The 22,379-nt window shown below is 47.8% G+C and overlaps 1 protein-coding gene across 1 annotated transcript in view; it reads right to left on the minus strand.

Annotated features, from left to right (window-relative positions):
* Positions 1 to 22,379, minus strand: part of TRIM24 (tripartite motif containing 24) — a 1,617,419-nt gene that overhangs the window by 988,703 nt on the left and 606,337 nt on the right. Inside the window, exon 9 of the mRNA XM_069628744.1 lies at positions 9,770 to 10,116. Coding sequence (XP_069484845.1) covers positions 9,770 to 10,116 — 347 coding nt within the window. The remainder of the gene's footprint in view (positions 1 to 9,769; positions 10,117 to 22,379) is intronic.

The raw sequence follows: 22,379 nt of genomic DNA on the forward strand, positions 1-22,379 counted from the left end.
CCATGAGGCCGAGCAACCTCAAGAACTCGAACGCTGGGAGCGTCTGGGCATGCTGAAACTTGTGCACCATCTGCTGAATGTGAAGAGCCCTCACCTGGGGAGGAAAACACTGCCCCAGGGAAGAGTCGAGCACAGCTCCGATGTACTGGAGCCTCTGCGTTGGCGTCAAATGGGACTTCTTTAAATTGAGGGAGAAGCCCAGCCTGTGGAGGGAGTGGCAGGTGATGGACAGATGATCCAGGACTTGCTCGGGAGAGCTCCCCCTGATCAACCAATCGTCCAGGTAGGGGTAGACGTGAATCCCCCCCTTGCCTGAGATGCGCTGCCACCACCACCATGAGCTTGGTGAAAACCCTCGGGGCGGAGGTCAATCCGAACGGCAGGACCCGAAACTGAAAGTGCGAGTCGCCAACCGCGAACCTCAGGTACTTCTTGTGCTTGGGATGGATCGGCACATGGAAGTAAGCATCCTTGAGGTCGAGTGACACCAACCAGTCCTGAAGCTGAAGGGCCTGGAGGACTTGAGAGAGAGTAACCATCTTGAACTTGTCCTTCCTGGGGAGTTTGTTCAAACCGCGCAAGTCCATGATGGGTCTCAATCCCCCGTCTATCTTGGAAACCAAAAAATAAGGGGAATACAAACCCTTGTTCCTCTCCGCTACAGGCACCAGTTCTATAGCGCCTTTCTCCAGCAGGGCTTGAATTTCCTGCGCAAGGAGCGGATCCGGACACTTCAAAGAGAGGTTCCCCGGTGGATTGTGGCGAGGCCTGTGCCGAAAAGGAAGACAGTAGCCGTGGGCTATGATCTCCAGAACCCACACATCTGAAGTAATGGCTTGCCACTCTACAAGATGCTGCGCCAGCCTTCCCCCAACCGGCGAACCATGGGACATGGCCTCATGACTGAGTAGGAGCGGCTGCGGCGTTACCCGAGGGCAAAGAGGCAACTGCCCGAGCGGCCTTGGCACCACGGGTACCCTGTCGTCCACCTCTGGTACCCCTGCGTTGGCCTCTTTGACTGCCAGCTCCTCTCGCTCTACTGAAGGATGAGTAATAGCGAAAGGAACCACCCCTCCACTGCTGTCCCCTAGGACGAAAAGGCGGAGGTTAGCGAACTGCAGCGCCCAACGACTTCGCTGCAGCTTTTGAGGTCTGCAACCTCTCAAGGCTCTCGTCAGCCTTGCTGCCAAAAAGGTGTTCACCATCAAAGGGCATGTTGAGGAGCCGGGACTGCACATCAGGAGCAAACCCCGACTTCCGCAACCACGCAAACCTGCGTATCACGGTGCTCGCCGCCATGGACCTACTGACGCATTCAGCCAAGTCCAGACCCGACTGAACGGACTCACACATGGCATCCTTACCATCCTGGACCATAGCAAGGAAACCCTCCCGTTCAACCCATCGGGAATATGTTCAGCCGCTAACGCAACACAGTTCCACAGAGTGTGCGTGAAACGTGACAAGGCACAAACGGAGTTGGCCGCCTGAAGCGCCATACCACCAGAAGAAAACACTTTCTTCGCCCAGCCATCAAAACGTTTGTCGTCCCTATCAGGAGGGATGGTAGGGTACGACGCCTGCTTTGCCGGGGCCGTGGCCGCCTGCACCACCAAACTCTCCGGAGTGGGGTGCCTGGTCAAGTAGCAGGGGTCGCTACTGGCTGGACGGTATTTACGCGACAAGGATCTGCCCACCGCCGGGAGACTCTCCGGAGCAGTCCAAGCCGCCGCCACCCTTCTCTGTAAAGCCATATGGAACGGCAGTACCGGGTCAGTTGGGGGACCAACATCAAGGATGTCCGTCAGATCATCCTGCACAAACTCCCCTGGGGGAGCAGACCATCCCAAATACTCAGACACCCTAGCCATAAGGCGCCGGTACGAGGAATCGGCATGGGAGCCAGGCTCAGGCCTACAAAAGTCCACCTCCGGGGAGGTGTCCAGTCCACTGGCATCATGCAGTGACTGCCTCAAATCGTCAAACTGACTACGGCCCGAGCCAATGTCATCAGGCACCAGACTAGGAACCAGGCCATCAGAATCCTCATCCGCCTCCGAAATAAATTCCAGGTGGCGAAAAGGCACCCGAGAGTGCTTGCTCTTAACCAGAGCCTTCCTAGGGGGTACACCCGTGACACGGGGCACCTCCGACACGAAAGGCGTCGATGGCGTCGAGCGAATCGGCGCCGACGCCGAGAAAACCGGCAACGGCGCCGAGAGGATCGGCGTCGACGTCGAGGAAATCGGCGTCGACGTCAGATGCAGCGCCTCCAGTATCGGCGGCGTCGACACAGCCCTCGAGGCCGGAGCCCCGAGCGTGTCCCTCGACGACCTGAACGTCGACGGCCTCGACGACGTCCTCGAAGCCGGAGCCTCGAGAAAGCCTGTCGACGCCCTCGACGCCTCAGACGTCGACGTCTTCCTCAAATACTTCACAGGAGCACACGGTCTCGAACGCGTCGAGGACCGGGACCTGGAACGGGTACGGCGAGAACGAGCCTCCTTGTCCGAACGGGACCGCTCCCGTGACTCGTGCCGACCACTCTTGCGAGCGGCGTCTCTCGACCTCACACGGCCGACCCCACTCGGGGGCGCGGACGGCTGAGTACCCTGCGACTCAAGAATCGCCAACATTTTCTTCCCGAAGGAAGCCCATTCCTCCGGCGTCGCACGGCTGGTGGGGTAACCGACGTGCCGGGCAGAATCCTCGGAAGAGGACCTGGAAGGCGACCGGTGACGGCGCTTCCGAGAATGCCTCGAAGAGGCTGAGGAGTGGCGAGACCCACTCCTAGAAGAAGACCGACTAGACTTCCGACGATGACGCGGAGAGTCACCCCTCGAATCATCCGTCGAAAGCCCCGCCGACTTCGACTTCCGGGGCTTGGACACCCGACCTACCGACAACTTCTTCTTACGTTCGCGTAAGGCTTTGGACGTGAGCGACAGGCAGTCAACACAGTCATCCGTGTCGTGGGCCTCCCCGAGGCACCAGAGGCAGGCGACGTGCGAGTCAGTCACCGACATCTTGGACCCACACTCCCCGCACTTCTTAAAGCCCGGACGCGGGGTTGAAGACAAAGTGGAAGACATCGCCGAAATACACAAACGAACAGGTTCGAAGAACCAGAAAGAACAGAACTCCAAAGAGTCGAGGCGTAGAACCGAGAAACACGAAGCAACACGTTCGCGGAAAAAACGGAACTGAGGCTACAGGCGTCGTGCGTCCTACTTATCACATCGGATGACGTTGGACGTCGGAGGAGGTCCTCGACGTCGGCGTATCGACGTCATCGACGCAGGACGCAGACGCCGGAAAAGTTTCCGAAGCAGCACAGCTGTGGTGATTACCTGTCATAGATATGGAATACGTCGGAGGACCCAATCCCCTCGAACAGGAGTTACAGGTAAGTAACACATTCCTTCTCCAGCATTGGATCTGTCATAGATTCAAATTCTCTGAATAGTTTACAAATCAGTATATAACCATGAAAAAAGGGCAGCTCCTTATAGCAAAACTTACCACTGCAGACCAACTAACCTCATGCAAACAGCTTCCGAACAACAGACTGGCCAACCTTGCACTCTGCCACAGAATCCTTGTTGACACAGTAGAACTTGATGAATGTGTGCACCGACCTCCACGTAGCTGCCCTGCAAATGTGTAGCAGTGGAGTGCCAGAGAGGAAAACCGTCATGGCTGCCGTGGCGGAGTGGGTGCTGTGCCTGCCAGGGAGAGGCCTGCAAGCCTGCTAGTGGCAGATGGAGATGCATGCAAAGACCCAACTGGAAATGGAAGGCTTGGAAAGTGCCCTTCCTTAGCATGAGGGTTCATACGCCACGTAAAAAGCCGAGAGATGTGACAAATGGATTTTGTACAGGCAACATAATATTTGAGAGCCCGCACTACGTACGAGTGCAATGAACGCTCAGCCGGTGAAGTAGGTGAGCTGAAGAAAACTGGCAATACCACAGGCACACGGGCAGAAATGATGGTCACTAAAAAGGCAGTTTTCCAGGAAAGATGATTGAGAGAGGCTTTATGCATAGGCTCAAAGGGTGGTTACATGGGCCTGGAAAGGACAACGTTAAACTCCCGTGCTGGAGCTGGTCACTAAAACGGTGGGAAAGACCTGAATAGGACCTTCAAAAATTCCTTCACCAAACTTTGAGACCAGAGTTAACGGGTGCCAGGCAAGCGGTTGTACCTGGAGATGGTGGGCAAGTGCACCATAATGGAAGAGTGAGCCAAACCGGCTTGCACCAGGGACAACCAATATGGAAGAATATTATGCGGCCGGATGGTCTGGGGTTTAGCCGGTGTGATCTGCACTAGACTTCAAACTGTTTCTACTTGTTCTTGTAAAATGGCAAAGTGGATGGAGCCCAGGCCCGCGCTAGGACATCTTGGCAGTCTTGTAGTAGCGGGATTGATCCAAACTAAGAACACAGGAGTCGTCGGATGGAGCGAGGCTGGATTGTGATGAAGCACAGCTCCTTGGTTTCTGGGCAACAGATTGGGGTGTGGTTGCATCCTGACTGGAACTGCTGAGGAGAGTGTGAGAAGTTCCGAGTACCAAAACTGTCTCGGCCACGCCAATATCAATTTTCACCAATACAGTCTGAATACGTTGATGACTCGGGGCACCACAGGGATGGGTGGAAACGCATACAGTTCCTTCCCGTCTCATACAAACGCAAAGGCATCCTTCAGGCTCACGGTATGGGGAAATCTGCTGGCAAAGGTTTTGCACCTCTTGTTGTAGGTTGCAAAAAGATCAATTTCCTGAGTGCCCCAACATTGGAATATCTAGTAAAGTTGTGGCAAGAGCGGAGCTCCCTGTTGAGATAGTCTGCTATGGTGTTGTGGATACATGGAAGGCGAAAGGGAAGAAGAAACATCTGGTGTTGTAATGCCCAGTGCCACGGGGACTGTGCTTCCGCTGACAACTGTGGGGATCTCGTTCCTCCCCGCTTGCGTATGTAGAATATCGTGGTGGTATTGTTTGTAAAGATTTACCCCACCTTTCCGCAGAGTAATGGACGAAAGACTTTAGGGCCCAACACACTGCCATTAGTTCCAGGAGGTCGATGGGTTGCAACTTGTCATGCTTCATCCATAGGGTTCCATGTCATTTCAACGAAGGAAATTACTTCAACGTAATTTACTTTGCTGAAATTACTTTGAAAATATACTTCGAATATATCACCCCAAAATATACTTCAAATCTACCACCCCATCTCCCCCTCCACTGCCACCCCACCTCAAACCCATCCCTCTTTTATACCTTACCCCACAACTAAGTAATTTCCACAAAGTAAAATACATCAAAGTCATTTACTTCGTGGAAACAACAGGCTATGGCCCATATACCTCTGTCATGAAGGTCTTGTGAATGGGCTCCCCAGCATTCTAGGGAAGTCGGTCATGACGGTGACCTGGTGATTGGGTAGCGGAATGGGAGCACCTTCAACAAGATGGGCTTTGTTGGACCACCAACGCAGCCCTTCCTTGAATTGCTGTGGAGGGATGCAGTCCTCCCAGGATCCGGAGATCTGTACCCATCAAGCGTCTAGAAACTCTTACAGTGGGTGCATGCTTAGCCTGTAATAATTGATGAGGGGAATGCACAATGACATCATGCCCAAGGGACTTGTAGCTGCAGACTGAAACCGCTCTTGACGTGCTCAGTTGGTGCACCTTGCATAGAAGGGTGGATACCTGTTTTTGTGAAGTCATCGCTGTGCAAGAGAGCGCATTGAGCTTTGCTCCTAGGTACATTGCTTGCTACGCTGGGATATGCAAAACTTTGGGAAATTTATGGAGAAGCCGAGGGACTGCAGGCAGTGAATGGTCGACGATGAGCTCTCTGTTGCCGTGGTGTAAGATGGTGCTCGTACCAACCAATCATCATGGTATGGATAGACATGAATGCCCACCGCAGATGTGCCACCACTGGAGCGAGGCATTTGGTAAACACCCGTGGGGCTGATTGAAGCCAGATGGGCAGAGCTTTGAATTGATAATGTATGCCACCCACCACAAACCGCAGGTAGCAGCGGTTTGTGTGACGGATAGCAATGTGGAATTATGCGTCATCCAGTTTGAGGGACACTAAGAAATCACCCTGTTGTAACAGAGACCACCAGTTGTAGTGTCACCATATGAAAGGTCTGTTATTTCAGAAATGTGTGAGTTCTCTGAAGTCCAAGATGGGCCTCCAACCCCCTAACTTTTTTACTTACCAAGAAGTATCTTGAGTAGACTCCTGATCCTTTCTGTGCAACCGGAACTTTTTCCACTGATCCTTTGGAGAGAAAGGCCTGAACCTCTTGCTGCAGCAGATGGTGAAGTTTTCTGATTTTTGCACAGGAGCAAAGTCTGGTGGGGTTTGAATACATTCTAATACATAAAAATCTTTCTGGCCCAGTCCGATATTCTATATATATCTGTCTTGTGCTTTGTGTTAGTTACCCGTCACTTGTTTCCCGTGTGCCTGTTCCTGCGCCCCGAAGCTTGCGAGCTACCGGCGCAATATAAATAAATAAATAAATAAATAAATAAATAAATAAAAATTAATGACCCTACTGGAGAAGGGCAGAGCACCCATTTGTCGTTTGTGATGTTGCTCCACTGATTGATGAACTAAGATAGCCTTCCTCCCACTTGGGTGCTGAAGTGGGAGGGACACTATGGGTCAGGGCTGTTTTGCTGACTGGCCCCAGGATTGCAAGGAGCCCCGTCAGCGCCGATTTCCCCTGAAGGACTGGGTTCATCCCTTGTACTTGTTTGTTGAGCAGTATGCCCGAGTCTTGTACAAGGAAGACTTGTAGTTGGGGCGGTAGCCCCCGGTAGCCCCTTGACGTCTTGTTAAAGTGGGATTTCCCCCATCCAAAAGGATAGACAGCGGGCGGTCTCAGTGTCTGTTTTTATGTATAGTCTCTCATCCACTTTTTTGCCGAACAGGTCCACCCAGTCGAACAACTGGTCTAGAACCTTAGATTGTACTTCCAGCCCGAAGTTGGTCGCCTTGAACCAATCCCGTCTTTGAAGTACTGCTCTGTTCCCGAGATGACGGAATCCAGTTTCAGCAATATAAAGAGCTTCTGTGATGACTTGGTCTGACACCACCTCACCTTCATGAAAGATTTCCATAGCTTCCCGACGCTTGTATTCAGGGAGGAATTCTAGAAGATATCCCAGCTTGTACAATAGCTTGCGGTCTTATCTAGCGAGAATGGCCATGGCGTTTGGCGCCTTGATAGTCGTGGCTTTTTTCTGAATGCATCTAAGCGTTTGCTTTTTTTGGCTGGAGTGATGGAACACAATGAAGATGGGTTGATGGACAGTTTATGGACAGCTGCCAAAACAACAGACTCCAGTGTAGGCTGCGAGCGTAGGAATATTGGAGCAGAGTCGGGGGCCCTGTATTTTTTGTCAAATCGGTCCTTCTTTGCTGGCGCCATGGAAGGATGGGAGATGGTCCTCCTGAATATCCTGCAGGTGTGGAATGGACAATATTGATGTTCAGTGTGGATCCCTTCGGCGATAGTAGACTGGGCAAACATTTTCACAGACCTGCCCATAAGGGTGTGGAAGGACAACAGCATCTGGGGGTGAATCACTGATAGGGATGTCTTCTGGTTCGCCCTCGGCTGAGATGATATCATATTCATCCATGTCCGTTGAGTGCACAGACACCACATCATACTGTGATCCTGGTCAGTGTCTGTGTCTGGTCATTGTAGGGGCTGTAGCAGCTGCCGCTCCTCTCTAGTAGGTCGCAGGGTGGCAGGGATACCACTGGGCTCAGCTAGTGGCTGTCTTGGCTGTGGAGGCGGCAGTGGTGCCAGTGGCAGCAGTGGCGTTGGTAACCTCTGCTGCAGGGTGGGCACTAAAGTGGTTAGTGGGCTTAAAACATCCGGAGAGATTCCTGTCTGCAGGTGCCGGAGAGAGTGCCTTTGGAGGAGTTGCACCGTCTTGAGGGTTTGGAGTTAGTGGTCGGCCTTGATACCTTCTTTGCCTTGGATGGAGGCGCTTCCTGATGAGGAGAGCTGAGAGGGGACATCACGACTTCCATATTGTATCATGATCTGAGGACACAGTCTGGGGATCCTCCAATCTCCTGCGATCAGCTGGAGTCTGCAATCATGGGAATTGTAGCTGTATGAGTCTTATTCCACTCCTCCCAGAGACCTACACCAGTTGCCGCCAACAGTGAAATGGCTGGAATCAAAGGGACTGCCACGGTCGTCGATGGTGTGCTGGTTGTTGATGGCTTGGTCAATGGTTTAGTGGTCAAGGTCGTTGATGGTGTAGGGGTGATTGGCATTGAAGGCTTCGTAGACTAAACATCTTCGAAGATGTCAACCAAGTGGTTCTAGTCTTCGACATGGTTGGCATAAGAAAAGTTAGCGATGATTATGAGGATGTCAACAGAGATCATTTTGACGGGGTGGGCATACCCCCATCCTTGGACGCAGGCGAGGAGGATCAACTGACCTTGGCAGTAGACGGTATGGTTGGCCTTTCTGAAGTTGTCAACAGCGACTTCAGCCTGTTCTCGGATTGTTCCCGGTGTGCTTTCTTACTGCTCAATTAAGGCTTATTGTGCGATCTTGACCTGTTACTAAGGGTGGCTCCCTGGATAACCCTATCCTGCCTGAGTGAGGCATGACTCCGTACTGAAGCAGAGTCAGAGGACCCCTGGCATCCTCTAGCCACGCGACCAACCTTCGGTGACGAACCCCGATGGTATTATTGGAGAAGGACTAGCAAATGTTGCAATCCTCAATGACATAATGCGGGCGGAGGTAGTACAGGCAGCAGTTGTCATGCAGATCATCAACAAAGACGTTCTTCAAGCCGAAACGGGTGCAGGCCATGAAGAGGCTTCTTCTCTTGGTTTTAGCCACGGAGTAGGCCCAAAACTGAGAAAGACTCTGGAGAACAGGAACTCACAGGCAGTGATGGCTGTGGATGAAGGAAACCCATTCCTGCAGGCAACGATTTTGGCGCATCATCGAAAGAAACTATTTAAAATTTAAAAGTAGATTGATTTACAATAATATTCTTAGTATTATAATGAGAAAGATTGCGAATATGGCCAATAAGGGTGTAACTGGGGGAGCCTTTCCAACTGGCTGGCAGCAGTATGACCAAAAAGTTACTATACTAGAGCAAAAAAGTGACTGGGAATATTCACAGCAGGTGAATCTATGAAAGATCCAATGCTGGAGAATATTAATATTTCTGTCAATGTTAAGGGGTCATTGCTTCACGGAGCAGAACAATTACTTTCTCCTGTAACTACACTGCATAATGGGATACTGGAGGATCTTGGCTTCCTGAAAGAGTGATTTTACTTAGCTTACCATAGCATGTCATGTCAATGTCATCTCTTTTTATTAATTTGTTTTCTTTTAGGGGAAGGATAAATGAGGCTTAGAACAGAGCAATGTGCTTTTTTTGGAGGATGGAAAAGCTTGCATACTATCATGCAATATTTTTGGAAAAACACAACATTTACTGCAATTGCTTTTTCATTAATATGTTCAGCTTCTTAATATAGGTTCCTAGTCATCTAGCTCTTTTTGCATTGTCGTATAACGTTTGCAAAATAATTTGAAACTCATTAAACTATATTTAGCCCTACATTATAATGCTTAGTACTTTGAAGCTGGGTTTATTTGTCAAGCCAACATTTTCTTTCAGATCAAAATCCTCAATGAGTGACAGGCACACATCTATGGAAAACAATTGTACATACCGGATTTGATGTTGAAGGCTGATGCTGCATGGGCCCTTGACCCCTGGGGTTCTGAAGTCCCATAGAATGTGGTGGACCTGTTGGACTCTGGAGCCCCAAAGGATGGGGAGGGACTACTCCAGCTGCCCGACGCTGGGCCTGCTGCCTCTGCGCCAAAATCTGTTGCTGCATGTGTTGGAGACGAAGCTGAGCCAGGTTAATCTGTGTGGGGAACTTGGAAAGCTGGTTGGCAGGAGAAGGTCCTTGAGTTTCCACATTATGGGCAAGTGTGTTCTGTGCCTGCATATTCTGAACTTCCATGGGAGTTGCATGCTGTGAGGCATCATTTTCCTCAATGACCAGAGAACCTAAAGTTGGGGAAACAAATAAAATAATGGTTTCAGTTAGATAGCACTGATCTGCTTTCTATACAGCATTGCGCTCAACACTGCAAGCACCCATCTTGGTCAAAATGGAGTCAATCTAGATTCATAAACTTGAGCAATTCACAGCAGCCCGGCAAAACATTCTTTCTTTTTCAATATTACCAAAATTTGAAATCTTTATACATGCAAGAAAATGTAATTATTTTCTAGAGAGGTGCCTTGGCAGCAAAGGAGACCCGCTATACACATTGCTTTACGAATGCCTGAGCCTCCTGGGAATCAATTTTACAGTCATATTCCGAGAAGCAATAATTGCAACAGGTATGTACTGGCATCTACTAGCTGCACGATATGTGTCAGCTCGAAGTGTATCATTAAACAAGCATGCCTTGTTCAGTTTACCTTCTGCAGAGTATGCTCTTCAAGAACAATGCAGACCTCAGGTTAGTTTTTGATAACTACGTCCTTATAGAATTAGCTTGCGTAGACAGTGGCTGCCCCTTATTTTATCAATGTATAAAACTAGACGACGTGGCACTCTAAAATATTAAGTCCCAGCTTGACAAAATTGTGCACAGTACGCAACAAATGCTCATCATCAATGGATACGTTGGAGAACTGAGCTGGTAAAAAAAGTATGACTGCAATGGAATTCAGAAACTATCTTCAGGAGGAAGGGTATGTTTTTACACTGACCCACCTTGCTCCTATTAAACACCCTGAATAGTTAATTAGCCATCAACACATGGACAAAGTAACTGCTTTTAAAATGCCTCACATTTTGTTTTCATGGATTTATTTATGTATACATTTAAATTGCGCCGAAGCCCGCAGGCATCAGGGCGCATACATTTAGACAGGGGAAACTACATACCGGAAGACAGGACAGCTAGGTGCCCATTACGTTAACCTTGGGGAAACTGTAGTGGCTATTAAAACATGGCTGTCTTCAAAGCCTTCCAGAAAGCCAGATAGTTACCCTCTAATCTGATGGCATTAGGCAGTCCATTCCATGCTTGGGATGCCATTACTGGAAAAGATCACCCCAGCCCATTAGTGCGTTTGAACGTTGGGCAGACAATCTGACCTCTAGATTCCGATCTCAATGATCAGCCCGGTATGTACGGGAGGATCAGATCTTTCAAATAAGTAGGAGATTGCCCGTGGATACATCGGTGGACCAAGGTCATGCCTTTATAAATGATATGGTCCTTGATTTTCAGCCACGGTAAGGCTCTTCTGTCTGACGTTCTATGCTCCCTTCTCGTTTTCTTCCTAATGATTCTCACTGCATGATCTGATATCTTGCGATTAAACCCTTCTTTGCTCCAAGCATTAGCGAATTTCCATAGTGCAGCCTGGATAGGATAATGGCCCTGGCAATAGGGGTGCTTTTCTTTTCATTCACAAATGGTCTGATGTGATTTAGCACGTCTAAGTTACATTTGCAGCTTTTGTTTCAGTTGCAAACATGAGACTGCATTTAGCAATGCTTCCAGAGTAATACCCAAGGTCTTCAGCTTTTCTTGGACCTTGACGGTGTCCTAATTTGGCGCGTGCCTGCCGTGAGCCAAAGATCAGTAACTCTGCTTTATTCCCATTCAAACAAATCAAATTGGATGTCATCCAGGCCTCTATGGTATTATACACAGTCTCGAGATTATGGGCATCTGTCATGTATTTGCCACTCGGCTCAATCACCAGCGTAATTCGGAAAGAACACTCCTGTGCCCTCGAGAACTGTGCAGAGTAGTCTAAGATCGAGATTGAAAAGTAGGGGAGACAGACTGGTCCACTGTGGTACGCCACAATTAATGGACGGCAAAGCCGAGAAAGCATCGCCTCAGTGAATTTTTGATCTTCGATTGGCAAGAAAGGATACCCATCGGATTGCCTTCGAAGAGCATCCGTTCATATGCCCTAAAGACCAGAGAAGTTGTTCATGGTCTAGCAAATCAAAGGCCGGTGACAGGTCCAGCAGCACCAGCATTCCTGACCTGCCCTTGACCATAATGGGTCTGGAGATCGACCATAGGTGTTTCAGTGCTGTGGGCTGGTCTAAAGTCTGATTGTTGCCTATGCAGAATGTTATTTGCTTCTACGCATGCTTGAAACTGCAGCGTAGCCGCTTTATCTAGAATCTTCAATAGAAAGTTGCAATTGGTAATTGTTCGTAGGTTACTGGGGTCCCTGTAGGCCAAGCCTGGCTTTTTGGCTAAGGGAGTGACTAACAATTTTGATAGATTCTGGTACGTGGCAATCACGAAAAGATGCATTCACCAAACGTGTAAGGAAAGGTATAAAGATATCTCTGTTCTAGGATAATCCGGGGGGGTTGGATGTTTTTTGCACAGGACGTGGGGCTCATGGTGGATAAGAGGGACCTCATGTCCAGTGCTGCGATAGTTGAGAAATCAAATCTTTGTCCTCTCCTGCTCTTGCTGGACTATCCAGGATTTTGTTGGTGGGGTGGGAGGGGGGGGGGACATGTGTCGTCCTGATTATTTCTCTTGCCTTTGTGACCTTAGCATTGAAGGCCTCCTGTACTTTTAGGCAGTCGCCCTGAGAAGGTTGAGCTGGGGGTGATAGTGCTTTGGGTTTTTCTAGAGATCTCAGAATTTCAAAGAGCTTACTCGCAGAGTTTGATGCTTTGTCCATTTGCTCGTTATAGAATTTTTTCTTGGATTCTATGATGTTTTGTTTGTACCGTGATTCCGCTTCCTCCCACTTGTTCTCAATGGTTGGCTGTTTTACCCATCTTAGTTTCAAGTTTCTCTTCTCTCTTTTTAAGCTAACCAGAATGGGTGTGAACCATTTCTGATGCTTTGTATTTGCCCTGACTAGTTTCCACCTAGCAGGAGCTACCAGCTCAACCAGTTTTTGAACCAATGTGTTATATGCCGAAACCAAAGTTTCACAAGTGTCAGTATCTGTTGTTTATGTCATTATCTCATTCACACACTAACCTAACTCTACAACAGACATCTTGTTGAAATTTCTATTCATGATCCTTTTGTGCTCATTCCTGGCTTTGGGCATTGGCCCCTGGGGTGTTATTGAGAATTCCACCCTGTGATGATCTGACCAAATACATGGTATGGTTGCATCAATTTTAACGTCAAGGTTGCATGACACCACCCAGTGTAACTGGTTATAGTGGTCGTTGGATTGCCATTGTATACTCTAAAGTTGATATTGTTAAGTGTTTTTTCTAATTCCAAAGCCTTTGTCAGCAGGGTTACCCCCCTCCATGGATTAAAGTCTCCCGCAAATAGAGTGGCCGTATTGGTCCCATTGAGACTATGCAACAGCTGGATTATTTCTTCATTAAAGTGTACCATAAGTGAAGGTGGTCTATATATCACTATACGGTTAATACAGATGTTTTTTGTAGGTGTTAGTTTCAGATGAAGAATTTCACAACCCTGACAGCAACGTGGGGGGGGGGGGTCGCAAACATGTTGAAATCATTTCTGGCTATGATCGCCACTCCACCTCCCTGCCCTTGCTGGGACTGCCATTTCTATCTTGGGACCACTGGACTCATGTATCCATGTTTCCGAGAGGCAAAGTATGTCCAGGTGGTTATCTATAATTAGGCCATGTATGTTTCTAGCGTGGTTGTTGAAGGACCTAGTATTTAGCAACACATTTTTATTTCCCGGAGTAGGCCTGGGGAGAAGTTCTAGATGGCATCATTTGTATGGTACTGACTATTTCCAGTTGCCCTGCTCTGTTGCTATTGGTTATTTCCACTATCTGGTGGACATCTGGGCTGTTCAGCATTGTCTCTGGTTTCTGAGAGGCTCCAAGTGTCTTAGCTTCCTCATGGCACGGGCCCTCCAGTTCTATAGTGGTAGTGACCAAGTCTGTGGTTTGAGACGGCGGGTCGGGCAACTTCTAACTTGCGGTGCCAAATCTGCCCTCCTCATAAACTGCCTGTACATTCCTCTTTACTGTGTCCATGCGCTGCATATGCTGTATTCCCAGTAACCCTTTCATTCCTTTCATATACCCCATGGCTCACCTGAAATGAGATATTATTTGAATTTAAGCAATAGGGAGTAGGTGATCGATTTTTACAGCTCCTGGCATTGATGACAGTGAGGACCGGTGAAGACCGGCTTGTCCCTGAAGCGTTGGTGCTGAAGTACCTGACGTTTCGGTATAATGTTGTGCTGGGAGCCTGGGAGATGTAGTTTCCCATGCACAACTCCCACTGTACACGTCCAAGTGACACGTGAGTATAAAATCTAATGCGAGTACTTTTTCTCGCTGCTTGAGCAAACACAATTCAAGGTATGGACGGAACCAGATTCAAATTATATAAGCAGGCACTCGGTCCAGCCAACTAATAAGACACAAAGAGACCTAAAGGATCTTGCGATTTATTAGCCACAGTTTGAATAAGAGATGCTGGCTTCTGCTACAGCAAGACAGTTGAAACAATAATCATGCAAAAAGTAACCCCCAGCGTTTCAGCTAGCGAGCGCTTTCTTCCCGTCTGCAGGTTAATCAATTCTGCTTTTTAAGTGGTACCGGCGGGACCAGCGAAGACCGGCTTGTCCCTGAAGCGCCTGATGTTTTGGGATTTTGACCGCGCAGACATCTTGCGGGCATCAAGGTGCAAAAAAAAAACAAGTGGAACAAACAGGAGGTCAAGAACCTAGGGAGCCCAAGGACGGGAGAGGGTTCATTTACTTAAAAAGAAAGGCTTTTAGAGCCATACGAAAAGCTTTTGTGTTTTCTTATTGTCTTCGGTTCAGTGGGAGTACATTTCAAAATTTAGACGCAACATCTGAGAATGATCTTACCAAGCCGTTCGAACGTTTATATCCAGGGCAGCAAAGCTGTCTCAGATTGGAAGAGCGTAAGGATCTGGTCAGGGTGTAGCGAGAGTGTAGGGATTTAAGTACGAGGATGCAGTCCCAGAAAGGCAGCGATGTAAAAGTGTGAAAATTGATGATATGTAGGTGCACTACTGAGATTTAAATAGAAAATGATTTCAATCTATCTAGGACTGTAATAGGGTGCAGGGGAGAAATAAGTAGCCTTGGCACTAGGCTGCATGTACAAAAGAAACAAAACCGGTGTCCACAGTCTGTAGAACACTTGCGTTCCCTGCATACCCAATGTGTTTGTAAAGCCAAACAATAGTTAGGGTATATTAAGGTAAGTTTTAAAACAAACAATTTTGGGAAATAAAGTTTGAGAAAAAGTAATTCAAACAGACTTTTAGAATCCAAGGAAATTTTATTTAAAGAATCAGCATAACATTTAATGGATTGTACGTATTCTTTCAATTATAATACATGATGCATTAATTCCATCAGTAAACATAATATTATACAGTGTATAACTTGTACAACAATGAGCTCTACATGTTTGGGGACTGGAGTCCCTTCGTCAGGAGCATCATTTCTTTGGTTTTTCATCAATCAACCTTCAATCTGATCTGTATTTCAAGGTAAAAAAATAACGGGTGTTAGCTAATCTGTACTAATTTATACATTACATATTCAAAAATCAAGTGTTAACTCATGTGTACATGTTGGACATTCACCTGTAGAAGATCAGGAGATGGAAAAGGCTGCATGTCTGAGGGGATTACATAGGATGTGGATCTTCCTTGTGTAGGGCAACCTAGGGCAGTTATATGTGGAAAAGAATTAGAATGGGGCTGCTAAAAATACATGAAGAATAGGGGTTCAAAAGATAGGTCCCTACCTGAGAGTCCAATGACTGGAGTTGAGGCTGTAGGGTCTAATGCCCGTCTAGCATAATACAGACACTGTTCATCTAAGTGGAGCCATGATGGGCAGCAGGGGTTCACTCAGAGTGGGGAAACAGTCACTGTAAAGATACTGCATTCTCTGATGAAAGTGACGCATTTTTTCAAATAAAATAGCTCAGTGTCATGAAACTAAATAAGATTTAAGAGTGGATCCCAATGCTCACCTAAGCATGTGCAAAGTTTCATCCAGAGTTGTCCAAGCGCGCATGGATGGTGAGGCCACCCTTTGCGGATGAACTCAAGTCTGCACCCGGCTCTAAAGATAATAATCTGCATGCGGGACAAGGTCACATGTAAATGAATGACGTCAGAGTGCGGGGACGCTGCGAGAACTCGGATGGTGAGATGAACCGCAGATCCAGTAGCAACTAAAGCTACTTGGGATGGTATGTAATGGGGTCAATCCCACAACAAGTAGTGGAAAACATAGCTGTCTCTGAAGAAGTAAAAGTTTAAAAGTTTTCTGGAAAGCCAATTCAATATCATGGACTGGATAATGTGCCCCCAATAACAATAGGGTGGAAGTCCAGGGGGTACACATGCTCACAATATGTTCCATGTCTTAATGCATGTACATTAGAAATATGACATTACAAAATTACATAACTGAATGCACACTTAAAAGAACATTGTTTAGATGTATGTGCATGTAGCGAAGAAGTAATTTGAGGTATAATCTCTTCCTAACTAGGTAACTGGCACAGCGTGGTTCCTACGTGCAAGGTTTCACTTATTACTGAATGGCCGTTACAGAAAAGCACCCAAGTGAAAGTCTTCGTTCATTCCATTAGGGTTCAGACTCTCGAGCTTGTCGATCCAGTATAGTTCCTTCTGGTCAAGCCTCTTGGCATGGTCTCCTCTTGGTGATTTGTGTACTATTTCAAGTACAATAAATCGAAGTTGTGCCACTCAAAGTCTTTTCTCAAAAAATAATGTCTGGCCACTGGTGAGTGAAAATTACTGGACCTTCTATTACTTTTGTGCTTATTACAGCAACCTTTTATTTTTCTCACTGTTTGTCCCACATACAATATCCCACATGGACAACTTAATCCATAGATAACTGACATGGTATCACCTGTCGCAAAGTTCTTTAGTTTGATTTTAGCTCCCGGGCGGGGATGTCTGTCATAGCTACCTTTCATTATGTTATTGCAGTTACTGCAATGTTAACAAGCAAAGGTACCAGTTTTTTTCTTTTCCAATGTGGTCTGATTAATAGTCCTCTCTTTCTCTGCTCTCACCAATTGATCCCTAAAGATCTTGTCTCAATTGTATGCAATCAGGGGAGGTTTCGGGAATAATTTCAAGTTGAGAGTCCAATTGGATTAGCCTCTAGTTTTTCTTATTAAGTCTGGTTATTTGATGGCTTTGGCTCGAGTACTCAGTGTGTAGAGAAAAGGAATTTCTTGGTTTTTGGGCTTGTTTTTTAGGAGGTCTTCCCGAGACATCTGACTCGCTCTTTCTTTGGCTGCTTCTATTATCTGTACCGGATAGCCTCTTTCTGTATACCTAGAAGTCATCTTGTCATTCTCTAGTTCCAGTATACCATCTTTAGAGATAATAATTTTCACCCGAAAGGAATCGACTACATGGGAGATTGTCTCTGAGGTGTTTGGGGTGTCGACTTAGGTAGTGAAGACTGTTATTAACATCTGTAAGCTTATGGAACAAACTGGTTGTGATTTTAACTACTTAAGTTCTAATTCCACATCAGGGTAATGTAATGTTGGCGTTTCTACCTCAATTGTAAATTTAATACAGTCATTAACAGAGTTCATATATATCAGGTCCTCGTTTAATTAATTGCTCTCTGTGATGCTGGAAATGCATTGGAGGGACAGGGTCTCCATATCCTTGTCTTGCACTCCTTTTATCATGTATGTTTTGTGTTATTTTCTGTACTGGAGTCCATTTGGGACTCCTGGCAGTGCAGCTCTTCCTCTTTTTGGTTGTGGTGAACAGACTCTTGGGATACCCTTATGGCACCCATGGGTGGGGGTACAAAACTGTACCCCTAGTGTATGTTTTTGGCCACCTGTGTGTGGCCCACAGAGCAGGGTATCGGCTGGTGGCAGCTCCATGCTGAATTTGACAAGTGCTCTGAAAATCCTCCATTTTGGGATACCCAGGCCCAGCCATGGGAATCTGTTGATTCCCGATATGAGACAAGATGGCCCCTGTGGCCTCTTGCTTTCTATTGCCCGTTACCCTGTTTTCCCAAAGACCTGGGAAGCCCTTCCCCTGACTGGCTGTTGGGTGGAAGTTCCATATATGGTATTGTGGGGAAGTCCAGGCTAGACTGGCTGGAGCCTTCCCAATTACTATGTTGTGGGTACCCCCTTGGGGTGGGACCTGGATGAATGGAGTGTGTGACCAATATACATTTCATGTTTGGTTTCTGACACAATGAATGAGACAGCCCTGCCCAAAACTGATATGGATGCAGTGTGGAGTGCTGAATGGCTGGGTACTTGTCCCAATCCACATTCCTGGTTACGAGTGTCTGGATGGAGAAGAACAGCCGGAATGCACTGCGAGTCTGATTGGCTACCTGCCGGCTGAATGCCCTTCTGAATGATTGGCTGCCTGAGCCTGGCTCAGCAGTGCGAACGAGAGACAGAACAGTATATCTGGGAACCTCTCACTTAATGGAATTGTTCAGAAGCTGAAGTCGAAACCTGATGCTTACTCTCAAAGCCGAGCCGGAAGAAGAAGAATTGCAGCTGCTTTCCTTCAACGCAATCTGAAAGCTGTCGTGCCTTCGAGGACTGATCCACGAGAGCACCTGGCTAGGAGACCTCTTCCCGAGCTACGAGGGAACATTGTGCACCAGCTAACCTTCACCAAGTCTCCCTGGAAATCAGTCATTGAAAGGCTGCCGACCGGAGACGGGGACCACCGAGGATCTAGCATGTGTAAGGAAAGACAGACAAGTAATCACAGATCAAGGGTGTTTATTAAAGTGTATATGCAGGTTGGAAAAACGCCTAATCTAAACCTAAATCTAAGATGGGAGCAAGCTACAACCATAAAATAATAATAAAGCAGTCCTAGTGGAGTCTTGCCAAATAAAAGGGCCTATACTAAGAAAAAAGAAGTATTCACAAATAATAAGTCAGGATGCGTAGTCAGGGCCTATACTAAGAAAAAAGAAGTATTCACAAATAATAAGTCAGGATGCGTAGTCAGGGTGTCCCTTCCCCATGTTTTGAGCACGGGACAAGATAGGACTCCGGAGCACAGCACACACTCGAGCTTTCCCAGCACAAGCCAACAGTTCAGCTCTCAGGTATCAGGACCTTCAGTGGTCAAGTCTCTTTTCTACATAAAGTCTCTTGCCTCCGAGGGTCTGATGTGTTCAAAAATAATAAACAAAAGTTCCTTTCTGCTTGCATATTGGGTGATGCATTTTCATCCCCGAATACCCCTCTTCTGGGCTAAGATCCCCCTGAAAGTTCTTTTAGATATCGGAACCTTTTGTTGTCAATCTCATGCTTCCGAGGGCCTGATATTCAAAACAGCAAAAACAAAAGCTCTTCTCCATCTTTAGAGTGATTGTTCTTAAACCTTGGGTCCCACTCTTGCAGGCTCAGTCCCCTCTCTAATGACAGCCTCCCTACGTGGGGTTCACTACGGCTTTCGACACAATCTCATCTGTGCCACTCACAAATCTTAATGTCTTTTTAAACAGTTAACTGTGGACATCCCTCTGCTGGGTTCACTCTTATCAACACACTGTATACTGGGACTTTGCCCACTTTTCATCGGCATCCCTCCGTCGTGCACATTCTTGCCAACTTTTGTAATTCAGAAAATGCGGGATTCACTTCCCTTAACTTCACTTGCCGGTCAAAGACTTTCGACTGTACGGAGGATTTTTCTAGACCCCCGTATGACCACTTCGACCCTAGTTTCAATGATGAGGTATTCATTCAGAGTTTCTCAAGCAAGCACCTACGTGGTGCCAGACTCCCCTGTAGCTGGCTTTCCCCTCTTATATGGAAATAACAGTTCTTTGTACTTTCTTTAATTAGCCGGTTTCGCTACTTTCGTTCAAACTGTTTGGTTTCCCCTCGACTCACCGGCTGTTCAGAACCGCTTGGCTTTTCTTGTCTCTGGAGTCAAAGCCAGTACCACGGTGGCAAGCGTCTCCCCTTTGCTTGGTTATCAGCGGAGGAGGCCCCGTTTACATCTGCTAGAAAATACGCTGGCTATTGTTTGCGGTCTTATGATTCCTTCTGTTGAGGTTTCACAGGCCTGGCTTGGAAAGGGCAAGGTTGCTTCTCTCCTTGTCATCCTCTTGGTTTGCGCCGTCTTTCTCCTCCTCTTGAACTGCCGTGCTAAGTTAGCTCACTCGTTGTGCAGTCTGCCTTGCTCAAGGGTCTCCCTCCCATCGGGTGCGGAGCCTTCTTTAAGTTCTTTTTATCTTCCAAAAATAAAATGTCTTTGGATTTCGAGTCCCAGAATGCACCTGGTTATTTTTGCTCCCACTTCACAGCTCACCAAAACAGCATTCTCTGGCGTTGGGAGCTGCAGGAGTTAAAGGGGGATGGTCAAATGAGGTCAGGGTCTCATCTCCTGCCCCCCAGAGACCTGGGTTCGCCTGCCTGTCCCAGGGCAGGAATTTCGCTGTGGGTACTGCTAGGCAACCCCAGCTGCCCCTGGTCTTGCCTTCTGGAGGTACAGTTCCCTCTCCACACTGCAGTCTCCTCTCAAGTAACAGGGCCAGTGTTTGGCCGGTTTTCTCCTGCTCCAGGATCTCTGCAGCGCACTTATCTTCCTCAGGCTTCTTGGCACCTTTCAGCATCCCGAACTCACTCATACACCCCCGAGGTTGGGATCTGAGAGCGTCAGCCCTCTCAAGGCCACCTGAATAAGGAATTCTCGGGTTCTACTTCGGAGAAAACCCTCAGGTTTCTCACACATGAGGAATGAAGGGGACTGGTGGGATCGAGCACAGAGTGGACATTCCCAGACCACTACGAACGTGCCCCCCAGAGTTCCTCTCTGAGGAAATTCCCTGGAGCAGAACAGGTTGCATTTCCTGTTGATAGACAACTCAAACAGATCCACTTGAGGGGTTCCACAAAGGGCGAAGATCTTTTAAAAGGACTTCCTGAGCCAACTCCCACTGATGGGAGATTGTACTCTGCTTGCTCAGAGCGTCTGCCACTGTATTCCCTAACAGCCAATAGAGAGCTCCCGTTTTGCGTGCCCAAAACCAGAGCTGCATTGCCTCCCTGCACAGTGGTAGTGACCCTACACCACCTCTTTTGTTTAGGTAATGCATGGCAACTGTGCGGTCCTTCATTATCAGGACATTCTTCCTCTGTATGGCAGGCAAGAAGTCCATCAGCGGCAGCCTGATTGCACTCCTATCTAAGATATTTATGTATAGTTTTGATTCTGATGGGCACCAAAGTCTGCTGATCATGAGATCGCTCATGTGAGCTCTCCATCCCATGACTACTGTTAAAGCCGGTCAGGTTTGCCAAAAGTTTCCCCAATCATCCCATTCTCCTCGCAGGCCCACCACAGGAGATCCTGTGTGACCTAGTGCGGGACCTGAAGAACATCCGTCATCCTGCTTGAGAATTGTCACCATTGGGATCTTAGTGCCCACTGGAGGGATCTCACCCTTAAGCGGTCTTCTAGGACCAGGAAAATGCAGGATGCCATGAGGCTCAGCAACCTCAGAAAGTCGAATGCCAGCATATGTTGGGTGTTCTGATATCTCCTTAACATCTGCAAGATATGTTAAGGCCTCAACCCCGGAGGCAATGCTTACCCTGAGAAAGAGTCAAGGACCACTCCAATGAATTGAAGCTTTTGGGAAGGAGACAGCTGGGATTTCTTGAAGTTCAGGGAGAAGTCCTTATTGTGGAAACAGTGGCAGGTGCTGTTGAGATGTCCCAGAGCCTGTTCACGAGAATGGTCTCTGAAAACCCAATGGTCTAGGTAGGGAAAGCTGTGAATCCCTCCCCATCTTTTATTTGCTGCCACCACCGCCATCAACTTGGTGAAAGACCCTTGAGGCGAAGCTGAGCCGGAAAGGCAGTACTCAAAACTGATAATAACAACCGCCAATAGCAACCCTCAGGAACTTTCTGTGCTTGTGATGTAAAGACGCATAAAATTAAGAATCCTGAAGATTGAGTGACACCCTTTAATCCTGGAGGCAAAGGGCCTGGGGGGATCTGCAAAATAGTGACCATCCTGAATATGTCCTTGCTGAGGAACTTCAAGCGTCTCAGGTCCAAGATGGGTCAGAGTCCTCCGTTTTTTTGGGAACCAGACAATCAGTGGAGTACCAACCTTGGTATTGTTCCACTACAGTGACATGCACTCACAGTCCCAGGATCCCTCAGGTCTGTACTCGAAGCCTCTGGCCTCTCCCACGCCCAAGCCCCGCGCTACCGTGTGGCAGCAGCGATGCTTTACCTCACTG

The sequence above is a fragment of the Ambystoma mexicanum genome, chromosome 12 (genome assembly GCF_040938575.1).
Source record: "Ambystoma mexicanum isolate Mex_15411 chromosome 12, UKY_AmexF1_1, whole genome shotgun sequence".
NCBI classification, from domain to species: domain Eukaryota; kingdom Metazoa; phylum Chordata; class Amphibia; order Caudata; family Ambystomatidae; genus Ambystoma; species Ambystoma mexicanum.